This window comes from Muscardinus avellanarius, assembly GCF_963383645.1.
Source record: "Muscardinus avellanarius genome assembly, chromosome: 2".
Taxonomy (NCBI): Eukaryota; Metazoa; Chordata; class Mammalia; order Rodentia; family Gliridae; genus Muscardinus; species Muscardinus avellanarius.
The window spans coordinates 125,823,297-125,843,384 of record NC_137787.1 but is presented as its reverse complement, the minus strand read 5'-3'; the positions used below and the strand labels follow the sequence as shown (position 1 = coordinate 125,843,384).

Here is a 20,088-nt window from a genome sequence, read left to right as displayed (position 1 = left end):
CCAGCGCTGCTGGCTCCGAACCTGCGTGATCCTCCTGTCTCCGCCTCCCAAGCTTGGGGATTACAAGCGTGCGCCAGCACACCCGGCACCTTGACATTTTCAAGAAATACTGGACAGTTATTTTCTAGAATATCTCTCCATTTGGAGCTGTCTGATGTTTTCTTATAATGATTTGGAACAAACATTTCCCAGAAGGAACATGTACTGTTCCTAGTGTATCGTGCAGGTGTTGTAGGAGAGGAGTTGGCCTCTTTACTGGTGCGGAGACTCTTGATCCCTAGATGAGGACAGTGTGAGCCTGGGTCTCCACTGTGGAGTGACTGTCTTTCCTACTAGTAATTAAGAAGTATCTTGGGGGAGATGCAAACATCCTGATAAGCCTTCAACTTTTATCTATTGATTTTAGTGTTCATTGGAGGATCTCGCCTACATTTTTTACTATGGTGTTTACCTAATGGTAATGTACCAGTATTGGGAACAACCTAGCAAGATTTGGGAAAGCACTGATTATTAATATATTTCAAAAGAAAATAATTGATATTTCAAAGATAGTTGTGTCAAAATGGCGGCAGACAGGGGTAAAGAAAGGACTTGGTTTCTGCCTAAAACAGGCAGCTATTCCAATGTAAATCAACCTAGCTCAAAGTAATTAACAAGTCAATAGAGGAGAGTGAGGGCTTCCTCTTTCTAAAGACAGATCTACTGATGATCTAGGGAGGATGGGGCAGGGTTTGACCTTGCCCTTCATGAAAGGAGACACCTTACCACACCTTGCTAGGGGAGGTACCTTACAGGGACAGTTACTACGTCAGGATTACGTGAACAAGATGGAGGTCATGGGTATAAAAAAGGCTGAGGCCACGTGTGTAATTCCTTTGGTGTACTCATTCGAGTCATCCCCTCATGCCTTTTTGGCATGGGGCTGTATTTCTATTTTCTGTATTTCTATCTTTCTAGTAAACTTTAAATCTTCAGCAACGGTCCAAGCTATGCATATTTATTCTTAGCTTAGGACAAGAATCCACGGTTTTTTCTTCTGTTTGGGGTCGTTTTGGGTTTTGTTATGGGTTGGGGGAAAGTGTGTCCGGGACCCTAGCAGGGGTCCCCGGGGAACAGTTTCCACAAATAATATTCTCCCATTCCGTAACAGGTAATATTCTTTTTCTTAATTATATATAAATATATATTTTCTTATATATATAGAAATATATAGAGAGAAAGAATTTCTCTATATTTAAATTTCTCTATTTAAATATACATATGTAAATATATATTCCTTTTTACATATATATATATATAAATATACATATGTAAATATATATTCCTTTTTACATATATATATATATATATATATATATATATATATATATGATTTATTTTGTGATACTGGGGATTGAACCTAGAGGCATTCTACCTCTAAACTACACTCTCAGCCCTATTTTATTTGGGAACAGGGTCTCACTAGGTTGATGAGAATCTTACTACTTGCTGAGATTGTCCTCAAACCTGTGATCCTCCTGTCTCAGCCTCCCAAGTACTGGGATTACAAGCGTGTGCCACCATGCCCTGGCTCCCTTTATATTTATTCACTGGATTTTTTCTGTAAAGAAGAGTTATCTTTCCTCACCCACTTTTACTTATTGGTTTAATTATTTAGATCATGAATTCATTAATGTTTATTTCATTCTTTATTTCATTAATATCCTTGTTTTGTTGCTCAAATGGCTGCAGACTTGGCTACTGGGAATGAGGTCAACTTAGCTCCTGTGTCCTTTCAACGCGTCCCTATCTCTTTTTCAATCACCTTCTTACTTTCTGGTGCTACAATATAGTTCTGGTTCATCTTGCATTTTTCTATTTTTTTTCTTTTTTTCTTTTTTGGTACTGGGGATGAAACCCAGGGGCATTCTACCTCCAACCTATACTCCCAGACCTATTTTTTTATTCTTTATTTTGAAACAGGGTCTCACTGAGTTGCAAAGGGCCTCCTCACTAAGTAGCTGAGGCTGTCTGCAAACTGCAATCCTCCGGTGTCAGCCCCCTTCCTCCCAATGCTGGGATTACAAGTGTGAGTCACCACGCCCAGCTATCTTGTATTGTTCTTGCCTCAAGTCTAGAGTTAAGTACTTCTCCAAGCAGCACTGGTTTCTCAAGGGATAACATTGCTTTCGTGTGTGTGTGTGTGTGTGTGTGTGTGTGTGTGTGTGTGTGTGTACGCGCTCTTTGCTCAGACGCAGGGCCTCATGCATGCCAGGCCAGCCCTCTACAGCTGAGCCACATCCTTGGCCCTAGAAACCACGATTCAATGCTACTTGATGGCCTTTGTTTCCAGATCCTCTCAGCACAGAGAGTGAGGAACTGTGTGTATATTGTCATCCCACCACCACACCACTGTTTATTTCTGTCATCTTTTTCTCTTTCCATAGATTCATGCTGATAACCCCGGTTCAATGCTGCATTGAAGGGTTCATTTCATCCACCCCTTTCCTTCTTGTACTTCTCTCTCTAATAGTGAGAGGCTTGGCTCTCACTACCTCTATCTATTTCATTCTAGTATATAGATAAACTAGTTTCAGAATTGCTAACCAATATCCCAATTAGAAACAGATTTAGAGCCAGGCGTGGTGGCGCATGCTGTAATCCCAGCACTTTGGAGGCTGAGACAGGAGGATCACACAGGTTCGAAGCCAGCCTCAGCTACTTAGTGAAGCTCTCAGCAACTTAATGAGACCCTGTTTAAAAATAAAGAATAAAAATTAGGGCAGGGGGTACAGTTCAGAGATCAAATGCCTCTGGGTTCCATCCCTAGACCCGCAAAAAAAAAAAAAGAAGAAACAGATTTACTAACTAGAATACAGTATCTGCATATGATGCTTTTTGTCTTTAGACTTATAGTATCTGTAGTATTATTTTCCAAAGTTATTTATGTTAGTTCTTTTATTCCCTCTCCCCCTCCTCTATGGTTTTGTTATTTATTTGTAGTACAGTGGCTTAATTTGGTCTGTATACCATTTTGATGCCCCCACCATATCCTGGTTGGCTTTTAGATTTGCTCTTTGAGTTTGTGAAACATGACTATGGTCCTAAAAGCCAGACTGTATAAAAAGGTATACATAGGGCTGGGATGTAACTCAATGGTGGGGTGTGAAGGACTACTCCCCAAAACAGTATACTCAGAGAGGTACTACCCTCTCCTCATCCCTGCTATCAAGTTTCCATCCTCTTCTCATCTATACCCTGTAGTTAACCATTATTTGCAGGTTTTCTGTATTATTCTTCTATTTCTTGTTTACAAACGAGAGATACATGTATATTTCCTTATATCTCACTCTTTCTTGCATGGCATGGTTTACTTGAAAATAAATACTTTTTGTATTTGGCTTTTTTTTCAATTATATCCAGGAAACCATTGCAAATCAGTTCACAAAGATTCTTCTTCACGACTGCAGAGTACTCCATGATGTTAATAAACCCTAGTTTGTTAGACCACAGTTTTCCTATGTATGCGTGATTAAATTGATTCCAACAGTTTGCAATTGCACACGTGCTACAATAAATTAGAGATGTATTCCTGGTAGTGGGTTTGGCTCAAATGGTGAATGTGTTCGTAGTTTTAGTAAGCATTGCCAAATTCCCCTCCAGAGGGCTGTGCCAGTGTGGACTCTGCGGCAGCATGAGAATTTCCTCACATCCCACCCTCAGAACGTATTGTCATACTTTTAACTTTTTGCTACTGTGATAGATAAGTGACATCTTAATTTATGGTTAATTTATAACTATGAAAGTCTTCAAATTATCTCTTAAGTTTGAATACTTTCTCATATGTTTGAGGACCATTTATTTATCTTTTTTGTAGAATGGGGCCATTTTTGTGTGTGTGGTACCGAGGGTGGAACCCAGGGGCTTTTCTACCTCCGGGCTATACTCCCAGACCTATTTTGTACTTTATTTGGAGGCAGGGTCTCACTAAGTAGCTGAAGCTGACTGCAAACCTGCTAGCCTCCTGTCTCAGCCTCCCAAGCGCTGGGATTACAAGCATGCGGCACCATGCCCAGCAGAATGGGGCCATTTTAATGCTTTCTACTACTTAATAAATGGTTTTCTTGATGACTGCAGATACCTTATTGTATTTGTTGGTATTGGGAAATGTCAAAGTAATGGTGGTTTTCCTGATTTGTTTATAATCTTCAATAATGAAAAAGAGAGACTTATATGAAACTGCTGCTAAACCAGCAAGACTGCCAGGCATGGTGGCGCATGCTGGTAATCCCAGTAGTTGGGAGGCTGAAACAGAAGGATCACAGGTTCGCGGCCAGCCTCAGCTACTTAGTGAGGCCCTCCGCAACTTAGTGAGACCCTGTTTCAAAACAGAGTAAAAAATAGGGCTAGGAGTTTAGCTTGGAGGTAGACTGTCCCTGGGTTCAATCCCTAATTCTGCAAAACAAACAAACAAACAAACAAACAAACAAACAAACAAACAGCAAGACTGAATGTATGCATCCATCATCTTCAGGATTGTCAGTAATCTGGGCATATTTTCCCCAGATAACCTCGTCTCCTCATTTCACAAGGCCAGCTCACTCATGTTCAATCTAATGACAATACCTTTGGTGATAACTCTCAAAGCTGTATACAGTGGGGCGGAGGGATTCCTTCTTACACCAGGTATTGGCAGGCAAAAGTAGGCTTTCTGTATAGGATGTGCTACATGGGCTGTCTTGAAATGTAAGGCCACCAGCCTAATAAACCTTTTATATTTCATATATTATTTTTTGTGGCACTAGGGATGGAGCCCATAGGCATTTTACTTCCCAGATATGCCCCAGCCTTATCTTATTTTTATTTAGAAACAGGGTCTTGTTAGGTTGATGAGAGTCTCACTACTTGCTGAGGCTGTCCTTGGACCTGCAATCCTCTTGTCTCGGCCTCCCAAATTCTGATATGACAGGCATTTGCCACCATGCCCAGCTCATATTTCATATCTTAAGAGAATGATAAGTAGTGGAATTTTCAGCCAGTGATATGTTCTCAGGGGGTCACTACGGGCTTGGATGTCATGTGCAGATTGTCAACATGTGTGAACTTGATACAGGTTTCATGCTAAGAAGAGGATACATTCATTAAACATAATGTGAATCCACGTTGTTTTGCATACAACGCAGGTACCGGCACCCCCAGAAGACCTCGGGTGCATGCAGAGACCTGAGAGCGTGGGGAAGGTGTATGAGGCGGCTGCCGTGGAGGTAGATGCATCTGCGTCCGTCACGCTGCAGGTGCTGCTCAGCACCCCAGGAAATATTTCCTGCCTCTGGGTTTTTAAACACACCTCCCTGAATTGCCAGCCACACTTTGATTTACAAAACAGGTAAGCAACTCGAGGTCATTCTCAGCAACTTAGCAAGACCGTGTTTCAAAATAAAAATAAGTTTTGAAAGGGTTAGGGGTATCCAAGCATGGTGGTTCATGCTTGTAACCCCAGTACTTAGGAGGCAGAGACAGGAGGATCACAGGTTCACCACAGCCAGCCTCAGTAAATAGTGAGACTTTCATCAACCTAGCGAGACCTTGTTTCAAAATGAAATAAGGCTGGGGGTGTGGCTCAGAGGTAGAATGCCCTGTGTTCAATCATTAGTAACACACACACACACACACACACACACACACACACACACACACACAACATACAAGTTAGGAGTGTTGCTCAGAGGTAGGATGCCCCTGGGTTCAATTCCCAGTACCCCCAAACAAAACAAAACAACAGGTAATAGATAGCAGATGCACACACACAGGATTTTTGCAGTAATACTTTCTTATATAAAATGTGGTTCCTTTGGAATTTCTCTTCAAGTTTTACCAGTATCTGTCTTAACTCTTAGCTCCAGTGAAATAATGAACCAATAAATAGAGCTAGGGTATGGATGTGTGATATTACCTATCAGACCCCATAGAGTATGCAACAGAAAAAGTGAGCCCTGCTATAAGCTACAGACTTAAATGAATAATAATGCATCAATACTGTCTGATCAGTTTTAACAAATACCCATACCTGTGCAAAATACTAATGATACAGGAATTCTTGGCGTGGTGGCACATACTTGTAATCCCAGTACTTGGGAGGCAGAAACGGGAGGATCCCAGGTTCAAGGCCAGTCTCAGCAATTTAGTGAGACCCTCAGCAACTTAACAAGACTCTGTTTCAAGATGAAAAAAATGAAAAAGGCTGGGACTATGGCTGAGAGGTTGAAAGCCCTTGCGTTCATTCCCCAGCACCAACATAATAATAATAATTATATTAATGATAAATATTATCATTCACATACTAATGCATTAATAATAAATATTCATTTATTATTAAAATATATTAATAATAAATATGATGATGATGATACTGGAAACTGTGTGGGCATGAAGGGCATATATAGGATCTCACTGTGATTTTTGCTTAGTGATTTTGTAAACCCAAAACTGCTGTAAAAATTAAAATCTATTAATTAAAAAATTTATATAGAGAGCTGGGCATGGTGGCGCATGCTTGTAATCCCAGCATTTGGGAGGCTGAGACAGGAGGATCGAGGTTCGAGGACAGCCTCAGCTACTTAGTGAGGCTCTCTACAACTCAATGAGACCCTGTTTCAAAATAATAAAGAATAAAAAATAGGGTTGGGGTGTAGCTCGGAGGTAGAATGCCCCTAGGTTCCATCCTCAGTGCTGCATATATATATATATATATATATATATATATATATATATATATATATATACTATATATATGTATGTATGTATAGGTGTGGTGGCACATGCTAGTAATCCCAGTACTTGGGAGACAGGAGGATCCAGTTCGTGGCCAGCCTCATGAGGCCCTCAGCAACTTAGTGAGATCCTTTTGATTTTATTTATCAAAATAAAGAATAAAAAATTGGGCTGTGGGTAGTGTAGAGGTAGAATTCCCTTGTGTTCAATGCCCAGTACTACAAAAGAAGATGAAAAGAATAAAGAGTTTATATGGTAAAATTATAAACATATATACTTATTACATAAAAACTATAGATGTATATACGTATAGTTAACACATATGTGTCTATGTGTGTGTGCACATACACGTGTGTATAGAGAGAGTGGGTGGTGAGTGTTGAGTGGTCAGCAGCAAGATGTAAAACAAACAGTGGAATGAATACTTGGGAGTTTAAGTGTCTTGATTTTTAATTGACTATTGTGTTAAAGATAAAAAGTTGGAAAGTTTTTATTTCATTCTACTTAAAGTCGCTAGAGACTTTCTGGGAAAAGCTCAGGGAGAGAATATTTGGTTTTATCTCATTTGTTCCACAGTATGATAAGAAGAATTACAATGTTATGTGAACGGCACAAAATGTTTCAGCAAGACATTGATGCCGTCAGGCAAGGAGCGCTAGAACCATTACCCAGACAAAAGTACCTTGTCGGAGCCTCTGGCTCTGCTGACTGCTGCCCCCTGCGGTCACCCCTTCTTGCTGCAACCAGTGGGGCAGGGGGCACCAGTCGTTTATAGGCCTCCCTGATCCTTCCCTGGCTGCCTTCCTTTTTAGTTCTTGGGGATGGTCTGGTGCCCCCACACCTGTAGAGAAAACCTTGTTTTTCCAGGAACAAGGTAGTAGATGGTCTCAAATGGACTGAAAGGAGTGTCCTGCCCTTGTGGTACTGGAGACTGTCTTTATGGCTGACTTATATCTGTTATGTATTTGTATTTGTTCTTTAAGGTCAAACACATTTTTGAACAATTTTCAGCACAGCAGGCATAATTCTTAAGGTTAGTTCTAAATCTTGGGACACATTAATTTCCCTCTCTTCTTTGAGACTCTACTACTCACTTCTGTTTTTCAGTTACTTTCACCTTGGGATTAAAACAAAGGACTTTTCTATTAAAATTATGGGTTTAGGGGCCAGGCATGTGGTGCATGCCTGTAATCCCAGTACTTGGGAGGCTGAGACAGGAGGATTGCAGGTTTGAGGACAGCTTAATAATGTAGTGAGACTCTCTGGAACCTAGCAAGACCTTATTTAAAAATAAAATAGGGCTGGGGTGTAGCTCAAAGGTAGAACGATACTGGGCTCAATCCCCCAGCACCACACAAATAATAATAATTTAAAAATAGAACCAAGTGTGGTTGCACATACTTGTAATCCCAGTCCTTGGAAGATTGAGACAGGAGGATCGAAGGTTCGAGGACAGCTTTAGCAATGTAGTGAGACTCTTAGCAACCTAGCAAGACCCCATTTCAAAATAAAAAAAAAAAAATAGGGCTGGGGGTGTATTCAGAGGTAGAATGCCCTTGGGTACAATCCCCCAGTACCATACAAGCAACAAAAATAACAACAACAATTATAATAATATTAATATAATTATTATAATCAGCTATTTAGTGAGCCCCTCTACAACTTAGTGAGCCTGTTAAAAATAGACCCAAACATGGTGGCACACACTTGTGATCCTAGTATTGAGAGGCTGAGACAGGAGGATCACAGATTCTAGGACAGCCTCTGCAGTGTAGTAAGTCTCTCAGCAACATAGTGAGGCCCTGTTTCCAGAAGTGAAAAATAGAGCCAGACGTGGCAGTACATGCCTGTAATCTAAGTACTTGGGAGGCTGAGACAGGAGAATCACAGGTTCTTTGCCAGACTCAGCTACTTAGTGAGGGCTTCCACAACTTAGTGAGACCGTGTTTCAAAATGAAGAATTAAAAATAGGGCTGGGATGTGTAGATTGGAGGTAGAATATCCTAGGTTCAACCCCGAGTACCACAAAATGAATGAATGAATGAATGAATGAATGAATGAATGAATGAATAGGTCCGGGGGAGGGATAGCTTGGAGGTAGAATGTTCCTGGGTTCAATCTCCAGTATAAAAAAAGAAAAAGAAAAAGAAAAAAGAAAAGAAATTGGCTTAGGGGTAGGTATCTCAGTGTTAGAACGCTTTCCTAGCATAATGACATGCACTAGTCTGTGGGTTCTATCCCCAACACTGCAAAAAAAAATTTTGTGGGGGTGCTTAAAAATATTCTGGCCATCCTACCGAAATTTTGTGTCCTAACAGTTCTCATCACATTGAGATAAAAAACAAAGTAGCAAAGTAGGGTTCTTTTCAGTCAGGACAGGTCTGTTCGCTACTATAGGACAGACTGCCCAGATTGTTAGCCGAAGTCATAGCTGTCCTCTGGATTAGCTAATTTATTTTTTTTATTTTTTTATTTTTTGGTGGTACTGGGGTTGGAACCCAGGGGCTTTCTACCTCTGGGCTATACTCCCAGACCCAATTTATATTTCATTTGGAAACAGGGTCTCACTAAGTTGCTGAGAGCCTCACTAAGTAGCTGAGGCTGGCTTTGAACCTGTGCGATCCTCCAGCCTCAGCCTCCCAAGCGCGGGGATTACAAGCGTGCGCCACCACACCTGGCATAGGATTAGCTAATTTAGTACTAAAACATTTTTAGTGACTTTATCATAGCAGAGAATTAGTGCAAAAGAAAATAATAAAATAACAGAAAGTGAATTCAAACCCACTATCACTCAATAAACGGCTAGAGGGCACTTTCAGCCTTAAGGACAATGAGTATCACAAAATTCACATCAAAATTTGAATTTTGGCTTAAAGTCAGAAAGATTGAACATCTAAGTTTTTTTTTTTTTTTTTTTTTCAGTACTGGGGGTGGAATCCAGAGGCATTCTACCTCTAAGCTATATCCCTTAGCCCTATTTTTTGTTCTTTATTTGGAAACAGGGTCTCACTATGTTGCGGAGGGCCTCACTAAGGAGCTGAGGCTGTCGACGAATTGTGATCCTCCCGTCTCAGCCTCCAAATACTGGGGTTACAAGCGTGTGCCACCACGCCCGGCCACCTAAGCTTTTAAGAATTCACAAATGAGGGCTTAGGGTACAGTTCAGCGGTAGAGCACTTGCTTGCCCTAGGATGGGCAAGGCCCTGTGTTCCTTCCCCAGCACTGAAGGGGGGGAGCTCACAGATGACATAGAAGAGAGAAAATGGTTCAAAGAAAGATAGTACAATCATTAAGCTCATTTGCAGAAGCAAATAAGATATACATCCTACGGGTGTCCTGTCTGTGTAAATGCAAGCACAGCCACTCCTGGGCCATGGTGCGGGGGGTTCTGAGCCTTCCTTCTCAGCACAGCCCGCCTTCGCGCTTGCTGCCTGGGGATCTTTTAAAGGTGTGGATTCAGACCCAGTAGGCCTGAGTGGGGCCAGGATCCACATCTTTGTCACCTCAACTGTTGGTCAGGCAGGAACAGTGGTGCACACCTAGAATCCCAGTACTTGGGAGGCTAAGAAAGGAAGATCACAGGTTCAAGGCCAGCCTCAGCAATTTAGCAAGACCCTAATTAACTTAGCAAGTACATGTTTCAAAATTAAAGATAAATACATAAAAAGGGCTAGGGATGTAGGCCAGTGGTGGAGTGCCCTTTGGCCCAATGCTCAGTACTGCAAAAGAAAATAAATAAATAAATAAATAAATAAATAACAAAGTGGATTTAAATCCAATATCACTCAATAAACTGCTAGAGGGTACTTTCAGCCTGAAGGTGAATAGGTAACACAAAATTCACATCAAAATGATCTCTAGCGAGAATGCTCCTAGCCAGTTTCCCTTTACCAATAACCTAAAGAGTGGTACCTCAGTGTGATTACTATGGGAAAATGCTTGTGTCAGGTTTACTTGATTCTTTCATTGAGAGAGAGCAGGACTGCACCAGAAGAACCTTCTTTGTCTCAGGGCGTCTCATTTGCTTGGCCATCCGGCTCGGCCAATGGGGAACCAAAGCTGGTGACTGTGGCCTGTGACCTGGGGAGGTGCTCGGTCACCAGAGGGAATGGGAGGGTACAGATAATGCGCGGACACCATGGAAGCCGTGTGTTTTTGTTTCTGTTTTTTGATACTAGGAATTGAACCCCGGGCATCCAGCCTCTGAACTATACTCCCAGTCCTACTTGATTTTTTTCATTTTGAAATAGGACCTCACTAAATTGCTGAGTCTGGCTTCTAACCTGCAATCCTCCTGTCTCAGCCTCCCAAGTAATGGGATTACAGGTGTGTGCCAGCACACCCGGCTGGCTGTGTGGTTTTGAATGAGTATTTTTTTTCCCCAAAGGGGCTCGGGGAGCATAAACTCCCCGATGGTTTAGGATGGAGCTCACTCACTTTGAAGGTCAGGACTAGTAAAGTCGTGATCAACCAACAATGCCGAGCCTGAGTGTTGGTCACACAACGGAGGCCCTGTTTCCCAAGGAGTGGCCCTCCGTGTCAGTCCCAGGGAACCACCACCCACCTCTGACTCAGCCTGAAATTTCATGTTTTTAGTTTCACACGTTTTCCAAAGTAACCAGTTCTCTTTCCTGTTTTACAGAGGAGTCATTTCCATGGTCATTTTGAAAATGACAGAGAACCAAGCTGGAGATTACCTACTTTTGATTCAGAGCAAAGCTACCAATTATACAATATTGTTTACAGTGAGTATAAGAAGTAAGTCCAGCTTGCTACTAGGTACTCCCAGGATGGCAAATGGCCTAGAACCCACTCAGCTTTGACCCCCGGCCCTGGATACAAGGCTCAGGCTTCTCGCAATATGTAGCTGAATGGACTGAATAGTCACAAAAGTCCACAGAACCTACGAGAACTGAGAATCCCTGATGTGAACGTGCTTTAAAAACCTGGCACACACTCAATTCAGAGACCTCCCCTTTTTGATTCAGTAGCAGATAGATGAAAAGAAAAAAATTAGAAAACATTTTGACTTTGGATTCAGAAGTCCTGGGTTCTAACTGCGGATGGAACATCACTGCCTTTGGCAGGTGACTGAAGCTCTCTGAGCCTGAATTTCCTTCTCTGTAGAAGGAGGGTAAAATATAGACCTCACAGGATCGTCTGGTGTCCGTGTGATCTACTCCAACTTTCTGGCATGGTGAAAGTGTTCTATGTCTGCTCTGTCCAGTCGTGTGGCCGTTGAACACTTGAACTGTGGCTAGTGTGGTGGAGGAACCAATGTCTGATAGCATTTAATTTTCATTCATTAAAATTGGACTTAAGGCCGGGCGTGGTGATGCACGCTTGTAATCCCAGCATTTGGGAGGCTAAGACAGGAGGATTGTGGTTCACAGACAGCCTCAGCTACTTAGTGAGGCCCTTTGCAACTCAGTGAGACCCTGTTTCAAAATAAAGAATAAAAAATAGAGCTGGAGGCATAGCTTGGAGATAGAATGCCCCTGGGTTCCATCCTCAGTACTGCAAAAAAAAAAAAAAAAAAAAAAAAAAAATTGGATTTAAGTAGCCACGTGTAGCTGGTGGCTTCTATATTGACCACTGGGGTCTGTGCAAATGTCAGCCACGCGGGAACTCTAAGGAATAATCCAATTGTTCTCATAGCCGCACAATTTGCAAAACAAACTGTCACAGGTGTAAAGTTGAGCAGGCTCGTGGCAGTTCCACTCAGGAAACATGCAAACCATGGATGGTAAAACAAAAAGCTGGAAATGACTCAAATATCCACTGAAAGAAACTGAAAAAAAAAATAGAATGCGATATATTACCAGTGGAATACCACGTAGCAATGAAAAATATGAACGAATGTAGCTGCGTGCAAAAGCATGGGTGAGCCTCACAAACACGAGGTCAGGCGAAAGAGGAAGTTGCCGAAGCTACGTCTTGAGTGATACAATATTTTGAAGCTGAAAACAAAACAATATATTATTTAGGGGTATCTAGCTATATGGTAAAACTGTGTGTGTGTGTGTGTGTGTGTGTGTGTGTGTGTGTGTGTGTGTTACTAGAGATTGAACCCAGGGCATTCTATATCCAAGCTATACCCTCAGCCCTAATTTTATTTTTATTTTTATTTTTATTTCTTTTGGTGGTACTGGGGTTCCTGGAAGCCCTTCTACCTCTGGGCTATACTCCCAGACCTATTTTTACATTTATATTTGGAAACAGGGTCTCCTAAGCCAGCGCGCGTGGCTGGCTTCGAACCTGCACCATCCTCCTGTCTCTGCCTCCCAAGCGCGAGGATTACAAGCGTGCGCCACCACGCCCGGCTTTTATTTTTATTTTTGAAACAGGGTCTTACTCAGTTGATGGAAGTCTCACTACTTGCTCAGACCTCTTGTTCAAGATTGTCCTCAAACCTGAGGTCCTCCTGTCTCAGCCTCCCAAGTACTGGGATTACAGGCATGTGCCACCATGCCCGGCATTAAACTGTTATTTATTTATTTATTTATTTATTTATTTATTTATTTGGTACTGGGAGTGGAACCCAGGGGCTTTCTACCTCCTGGCTATACTCCCAGACCTATTTTATATTTTATTTGGAAACAGGGTCTCACTAAGTTGCTGAGTGCCTCACTAAGTAGCTGAGGCTGGCTTCTAACCTGTGCTATCCTCTTGTCTCAGCCTCCCAAGCGCTGGGATTACAAGCGTGCGCCACCATGCCCGGCTAAACTGTTTTTTAAAGTGCAGGAATGGCTGGGTGTGGTGGTACATGCTCGTAATCTTAGTACTTGGGAGGGTGAGTCAGAAGAATTGCAGGTTCGAGGACAGCCTCAGCTACTTAGTAAGGGCCTCTTCAACTAGTGAGACCCTATTCTAAAATAAGAAATCAAGAAATAGGGCTGGGGCCAGATATAGTGGCACATGCTTGTAATCCCAGTACTTGGGAGGCTGAGATAGGAGAATCACAGGTTTGCTGCCAGCCTCAGCTACTTAGTGAAGCCCTCTGCAACTTAGTGAGGCCCTGTTTCAAAATAAAAAATAAAAAATAGGGTTGGGGTGTAGCTTGGAGGTAGAATGCCCCTGGGTTCCATCCCCAGTAGCACATGCACAAAGAAAAGTGCAGGAATGGTAAACACAGAGGGAGAGAGGACCACAAAAGTGGACCAGAAGGTATCTATTAATATTCTAGTTATTAAAGCAGACTGTGGGCCCGTGGGTGCTTGTTGCTGTTGTTATCCTTCAAAATTTACAGTGCATGTTTTATTTCATACATATATATGTAAAACAAGACATACTATTTTAAAATAAAATATATTACAATGAGAGATTAGAATTAAGCATAGGAGTGTGTGTGTGTGTGTGTGTGTGTGTGTGTGTGTGTGTGTGTGTGTTACTGTGGATTGAATCCAGGGGCATTCTACCTCTGAGCTACACTCCTAGCCCTATTTTTTTTTTTTTTTTAATTTTGAAATAGAGTCGGCTGGGCATGGTGGCACATGCTTGTAATCCCAATACTTTAGTTGGGAGGTTGAGAAAGAAGGATCACAGTTTTGAGACCAGTCTCAGCGACTTAGTGAGACCCTCCACAACTCAGTGAGACCCTGTTTTCAAATAAAAATTAAAAAATAGAGCTGAGGGTATATCTCAGAGGTAGAATGACTCTGGGTTCCATTTCTAGTACCACTGAAAGAAAGAAGGAAAGGGAAGGACGGGAAGGGAAGGGAAGGGAAGAAGGAAAGGAGAGGAGGAGATCTTTTAAGGTAGCTGAGAGTCTTACCATTTGCTGAGGCTGGCTTCAAACCTGAGATCCTTCTGTCTCAGCCTCCCAAGTACTGGGATTACAGGTGTGTGCCACCATACTTGGCAAGCATAGGACATCTAAGAAAAAGTTATTTAAAAATCTGGAACGAACCCAAGCGTGGTGGTGCACGCTTGTAATCACAGTACTACGGAGGCTGAGACAGCAGGGTCACAGGTTCTCGGCCAACTTCATCCACTTAGTGAGGTTCTCTGCAAAAATAAAAAATAAAATAGAGCTCAGGGTATATCTCGCAGGTAGAATGTTTCTGGGTTCAATCTTCAGTACCACACACACACACAAAGAATTATTTTATATTATATGTTATGTATTATGTATTATACTATATTGTTGTTAGTTTCCTCTTATGCATATCAATATTTGTATTTTCACAAGGCTTCATTGAACTTACTTTAATTATCTGTGGATTTGTGAAATCCCCAAGGAAATTAAGCAAGAGAATCAATGTTAACATTGATATTGCAGCCAGAGTTGAACTTGGGATATCCACTGGGTGTGGAGGAATATATATTGCTATAGTATAAAATATAAACTTTTTTTAGTGATATGGGATTTGTTTTTGAGGGGGCTGCTAAGAATTTTTTAAAATATTAAAATGTTAATGTATGATGCTTTAGATACACTGCGAAGACCTTACTTTAGAAAAATGGAGAACCAGAATGCCCTGGTCTGCGTATCTGAAAGTGTCCCAGAACCAACTGTGGAGTGGGTGTTGTGTGACTCACAGGGCGAAAGGTATGATGTTTATAAAGATGACTGCTGTGGTCCAACCGGTCTTTTCCCAGTGAAATTGGCATTGTGCTGTATGTACAATTTAACTTACCCCCACTTCAACAGATCGTGGTGGCTCCAGCGTGCAGCATGACTGGCATGGGCTTCATGGGAGGAAGGTGGGTTTCAGTTAGGAGGTCTTTGAGATCCCCTCAGATCAGCTGCAGGGTCCTCCCCAGGCATTCCACTGCACCAAGAGAAGCCCTTTAAGTTTATGGTATTGTTGGCTCCTTAAGTATCTACTTAGTGATGGGGGGGAGGTACTGTTTTAAAAGTGCAATTTAGCTGGGTGTGGTGGCACATGCTTGCAATCTAGTACTTGGGAAGCTGAGACAGGAAGAACGCTGGTTCACAGCCAGCCTCAGCTACTTAGTGAGGGCCGCTGTAACTTAGTGAGACCTTGTTTCAAAATAAAGAATAAAAAACAGGGCTGGGGGTGTATCTTGGAGATAGAATGCCCCTGGGTTTCATCCCCAGTACCGCAAAAAAAAAAAAAAAAAAAAAAAAAAAAAAGGTAATTTGCCTGTAAGAATTCCCTGTGACTAAATGTTTATCTTGTGATCATCCTGATGATTCTGGAAGGGCAGCTTAATACAATTGTTTAAGTTTATAGAAGCTAAAGCCAGATAAGCTAGGCTTTAAATTCTGGTTGGTTTGCCAGCTGTGTGGCAAACCTCTCTGTGCCTCTATTTAACCTCTCTGTGCCTCATCAGAAAAACGGGGTGGTAACAAGGGCTCACTACATAGGGAGATGATGATGATTAACTGAACTGATCCTATATGAAGCTCACAGAACAGTGCCTGGCTTTTGTAAGTTCGGGGTAAATGCTGGCTGTTTCTCCCTCCCCCCCTCCTCCCCCTCCCCCCCTACCTCCCCCCTCCTCCTCCCCTTCCTCCTTGGGGTACTGGGGGTTGAAGTGAGGAACATTCTGCCTCTAAGCTATACCTCCAGCCCTATTTTGAAACAAGGTCTCACTAAGTAGCTGAGGCTGGCCACAAAACTGCTATCCTCCTGTCTCAGCCTCCCAAGTACTGGGATTATAGGTGCACACCACCATGCCCGGCTAAACGCTGACTTCTGTTTTTCATATGTGCCTTAACTAATGTCTCAGAAAATAAGAATTCATACAGTTTAAACAAGTTAAAATTTACGGAACTACTTTTATTGAAAAAATGAGACAAAAGAGAAAAAGTTAAAAAAATCAAGGAGAACAAAGGATTTCTTGAACCATATATATGTGTGCACAGAATAACACATTTTGGAAAGATACACATCAGTATAGTAACAGTTGTTATCTTAGGGCAAGAGAAATTTTAATAATTTAAAATTCTTTGCTTTGAGTTTTTCTGTATTTTCCAACATTTCTATAATGAATTCAGCATTATTGCTTTGTAATAATAAAAAAAGTCACACGAAAGCTGGGCGTGGTGGCGCAAGCTTGTAATCCCAGCACTTGGGAGGCTGAGGCAGGAGGATCGCACAAGTTCAAAGCCAGCCTCAGCCACTTAGTGAGGCTCTCAGCAACTTAGTGAGACCCTGTTTCCAAATAAAATATAAAATAGGTCTGGGAGTATAGCCCGGAGGTAGAAAAACCCCTGAGTTCCACCTCCAGTACCACCAAAAAATAAATAAGTAAATAAATAGTAACACAAGAATGGATACACAAATAAAAGAACACACTTGATTCAAGGGACAGAGCTGAATGACTACACAGATTCAAAGGTCGTCTTCTGCTTGGGGAAGCCAAGTTTGGGACACCATAGGAACTGAAGGCCATTGGCTGCGAGGCGGGAGAGCGTCCTGTTGAGTAGGGAGATGATCCTGGCTTATTTCTTTGGAAAGTCCAGCTTTTCTCTTCTGTTTACTTTGGGAACTCTGCCTGTGGCAGCTTCGGCTTCTCTGCCCGTGTATCCAAAGATGCCAACTTGGACTTGTCCCACTGTGTAGACACTCAGCCATGATTTTTCTCTTTGTTCATTTTTTCCTTTTCCTATCCTCTTTTTAAAAAAAAAAATGTTTTGAGGTACTGGGGATAGAACCCAGGGGCATTCCACCTCTGAGCAACATCTCAACCCTATTTTTTAAATTCTTTTTGTGTGTGTGTGGTACTAGGGATAGAACCAAGGGGGCTTCCACCTCTGGGCTACACCCCTGACCTATTTTATATTTTATTTGGAAACAGAGTCTCACTAAATTTCTGAGTGCTTCACTAAGTAGCTGAGGCTGGCTTTGAAGCTGCATGATCCTGTCTCAGTCTCCCAAGTACTGGGATTACAAGCATACGCCACCATGCCCAGGTTTTTTCCTATCTTCTTTCTCAGATCTTCCTTCCCTTCCCCTCTCTTTAAACAACCACCAAATACAGAAGTCATCAAGTAAAAGAAAATTAATTTTTTAATTTAAGGTTATGAGTTAACTAATAACTAGCTAGTTTCCTATGAATCTTCCACTAAAACCATAATTTGGGATTGTTTACCTTTTGACCTGCTCTTGTCTTTAGCTCCTTGAAACAGACTCTAGAACCTGTAACTTTGTTCTCCTGAACATTTGTTTGTCTCGTGTGTGTGTGTGTGTGTGTGTGTGTGTGTGTGTGTGTGTAGTGCTAGGAATGGAGCCCAGGGCCTCATACCTGCTAGTAAAGCTCCTGACCACTGAGCTGTACCCCCAGCCCATAGCTGTCATTTTAAAACATGTTTAGTTAGAGAATATTTATTTTCTAATTGCAGCTGTAAAGAAGAAAGTCCAGCTGTTGTTAAAAAGGAAGAAAAAGTACTTGATGATTTATTTGAGACAGACATAAGGTGCTGTGCACAAAATGAACTGGGCAGAGAATGTACCAAGCTGTTCACAATAGGTAACACTATAATAGCGTGTACTTTTCATATTTGCAGGCCTTGGGCATGATGGGGGACACTCTACTTCTGAGCCACACCCCCAACCCTATCATGTACTTTTATTTTCGGTGACTCTTCCTCAGAAAGGATCTGGGACTAGTAGCAACAGTTTAATCGTTAAACTTCAGAGATGATTTCTTTATGCCACTTTATTTTATCTTATTTGACTTAGGTTTTTATATGTTTCCTTTATGCTATTTAATTTTATCTTATCTTATTTCATTTAGGTGCTGGGGGCTGAACCCAGAGCCTCATGCATCCTAGCATATACTCTACCACTGAGTTTCACCCCTAGCGCCCTTGACACCATTTTAAATGTAATACTTTAAGTTCTGTGAATGCCAATTTCTTGAAGGAGTAGTAAATCTCTAAAGGATTAGTTTAGTCCTATGGTTAGTAACATGGAGGATGTTAACATCTTTGTCCTTCAGGATGTTCAAGATACATTGTATAAGGAAAGAAATCATGTCTTTCTTTTTACTTGGGATGTTTTCATCTTCTAGATCTAAATCGAACTCCTCAGACGACGCTGCCCCAGCTATTCTTGAAAGTGGGGGAACCATTATGGATCAGGTGCAAAGCTGTTCATGTGAACCATAAATTTGGGCTCACCTGGGAACTAGAAAACAAAGTCCTCAAGGAGGTAATGTGACAAGTTTGTGTTCTAAAAATGCAGGAACGAGGGCTCATAGTGCAACCTGCAAACATTAAATGCAAACTCTGTTTTATTAACACCTAGGGCAGCTACTTTGAGATGAGTACCTATTCAACAAACAGAACTATGATACGGATTCTGTTTGCTTTTGTGTCATCAGTGGGAAGAAACGACACTGGATATTACAATTGCTCCTCCTCCCAGCATCCCAGCCAGTCGGCTTTGGTTACCATCCTAGGTAACGTGGGCTGCTCCTGCCTCTTTATTCACAGTCGTGGTCCCTCTTAGTGTGGAATGTGTGGCGTGTCATACAAACTCTGATTTCAACTTCATGCTCCTATCAAAGAGCTGAAAAAGAAGGGTGATTTCGTTGGAAGCACCCCTTCATGTTACTGAAACTGTCTTCTGTATTTCTATCTTCTTAATAAATTCATTTAAGTCTTCAAAAACAACAACAACAACAAAGACCTGAAAAAGAAATTGAGTCAGAATAGCTTCCCAAAGCTAGTTGCCCACCTGGTTCCACCGTGGTCACTAGATCTCTCTGTCCTTGCACAGTACCGCGTTGTAATGTGACCTCTGTTTGGGTACTTTTGTCGTCCAAGAGACTGTAAGTTTCCTAAGGAGAGGGACAATTCCTTCTATCTTGTAATCCCAGAGCCTGCCACCAAATAGGTTTTTAATCATAAATACTTGTTCTAAGAACCTACTGCCCGCATGATGAGAACTAACCGGACAAGCCCTGAGACAGATGGAAATTTGGGTGGACTACACATCATTTGAAATGACCCATGCTTAAGTGATGTCAGATCAGGGTGCCACCATGATGAAGATGCTAAGAAAGGCAGTGATTGTCTTAGCAAACAAAAGAGGAAGTGCTCCATAAGCAAACCTTGTGAACACTGCCAGCCAGCTCTCTCTTTTATTTGCACCCTAACATTATTTTACATAGGACCAGTCACTGCGGGAGTTGTTCAGGAAAGCAGCAAGGGGTCCTAGACTCTGTTTCCAGTGTCTCTGTGTTGGGCCCTGAGTGTGGGCCCAATTGTAGAAACTGTCTGCAAAATTTTGTTAGTTTATTTATATAGTTGCCCGGGAAGAGGGTTAATTATTTATATCCTACTCTTAAGGAATCCTAACTCAAAAGATTATGAGCTCAGGCTCACAACTAGGGATAAGTCTCCTCTGTTTCTTCTTGGGC

At 41.8% G+C, this 20,088-nt stretch overlaps 1 protein-coding gene across 1 annotated transcript in view; it reads left to right on the top strand.

Moving 5' to 3' along the window:
- FLT3 (fms related receptor tyrosine kinase 3) overlaps positions 1-20,088 on the top strand; it is a gene marked incomplete at both ends in the record, with an annotated part of 102,495 nt that overhangs the window by 29,985 nt on the left and 52,422 nt on the right. The window contains 6 exons of the mRNA XM_080689525.1: positions 5,163-5,365; positions 11,393-11,529; positions 15,184-15,301; positions 18,065-18,192; positions 18,736-18,875; positions 18,972-19,125. Of these exons, the coding sequence (XP_080545651.1) occupies positions 5,163-5,365; positions 11,393-11,529; positions 15,184-15,301; positions 18,065-18,192; positions 18,736-18,875; positions 18,972-19,125 (880 nt within the window). The remainder of the gene's footprint in view (positions 1-5,162; positions 5,366-11,392; positions 11,530-15,183; positions 15,302-18,064; positions 18,193-18,735; positions 18,876-18,971; positions 19,126-20,088) is intronic.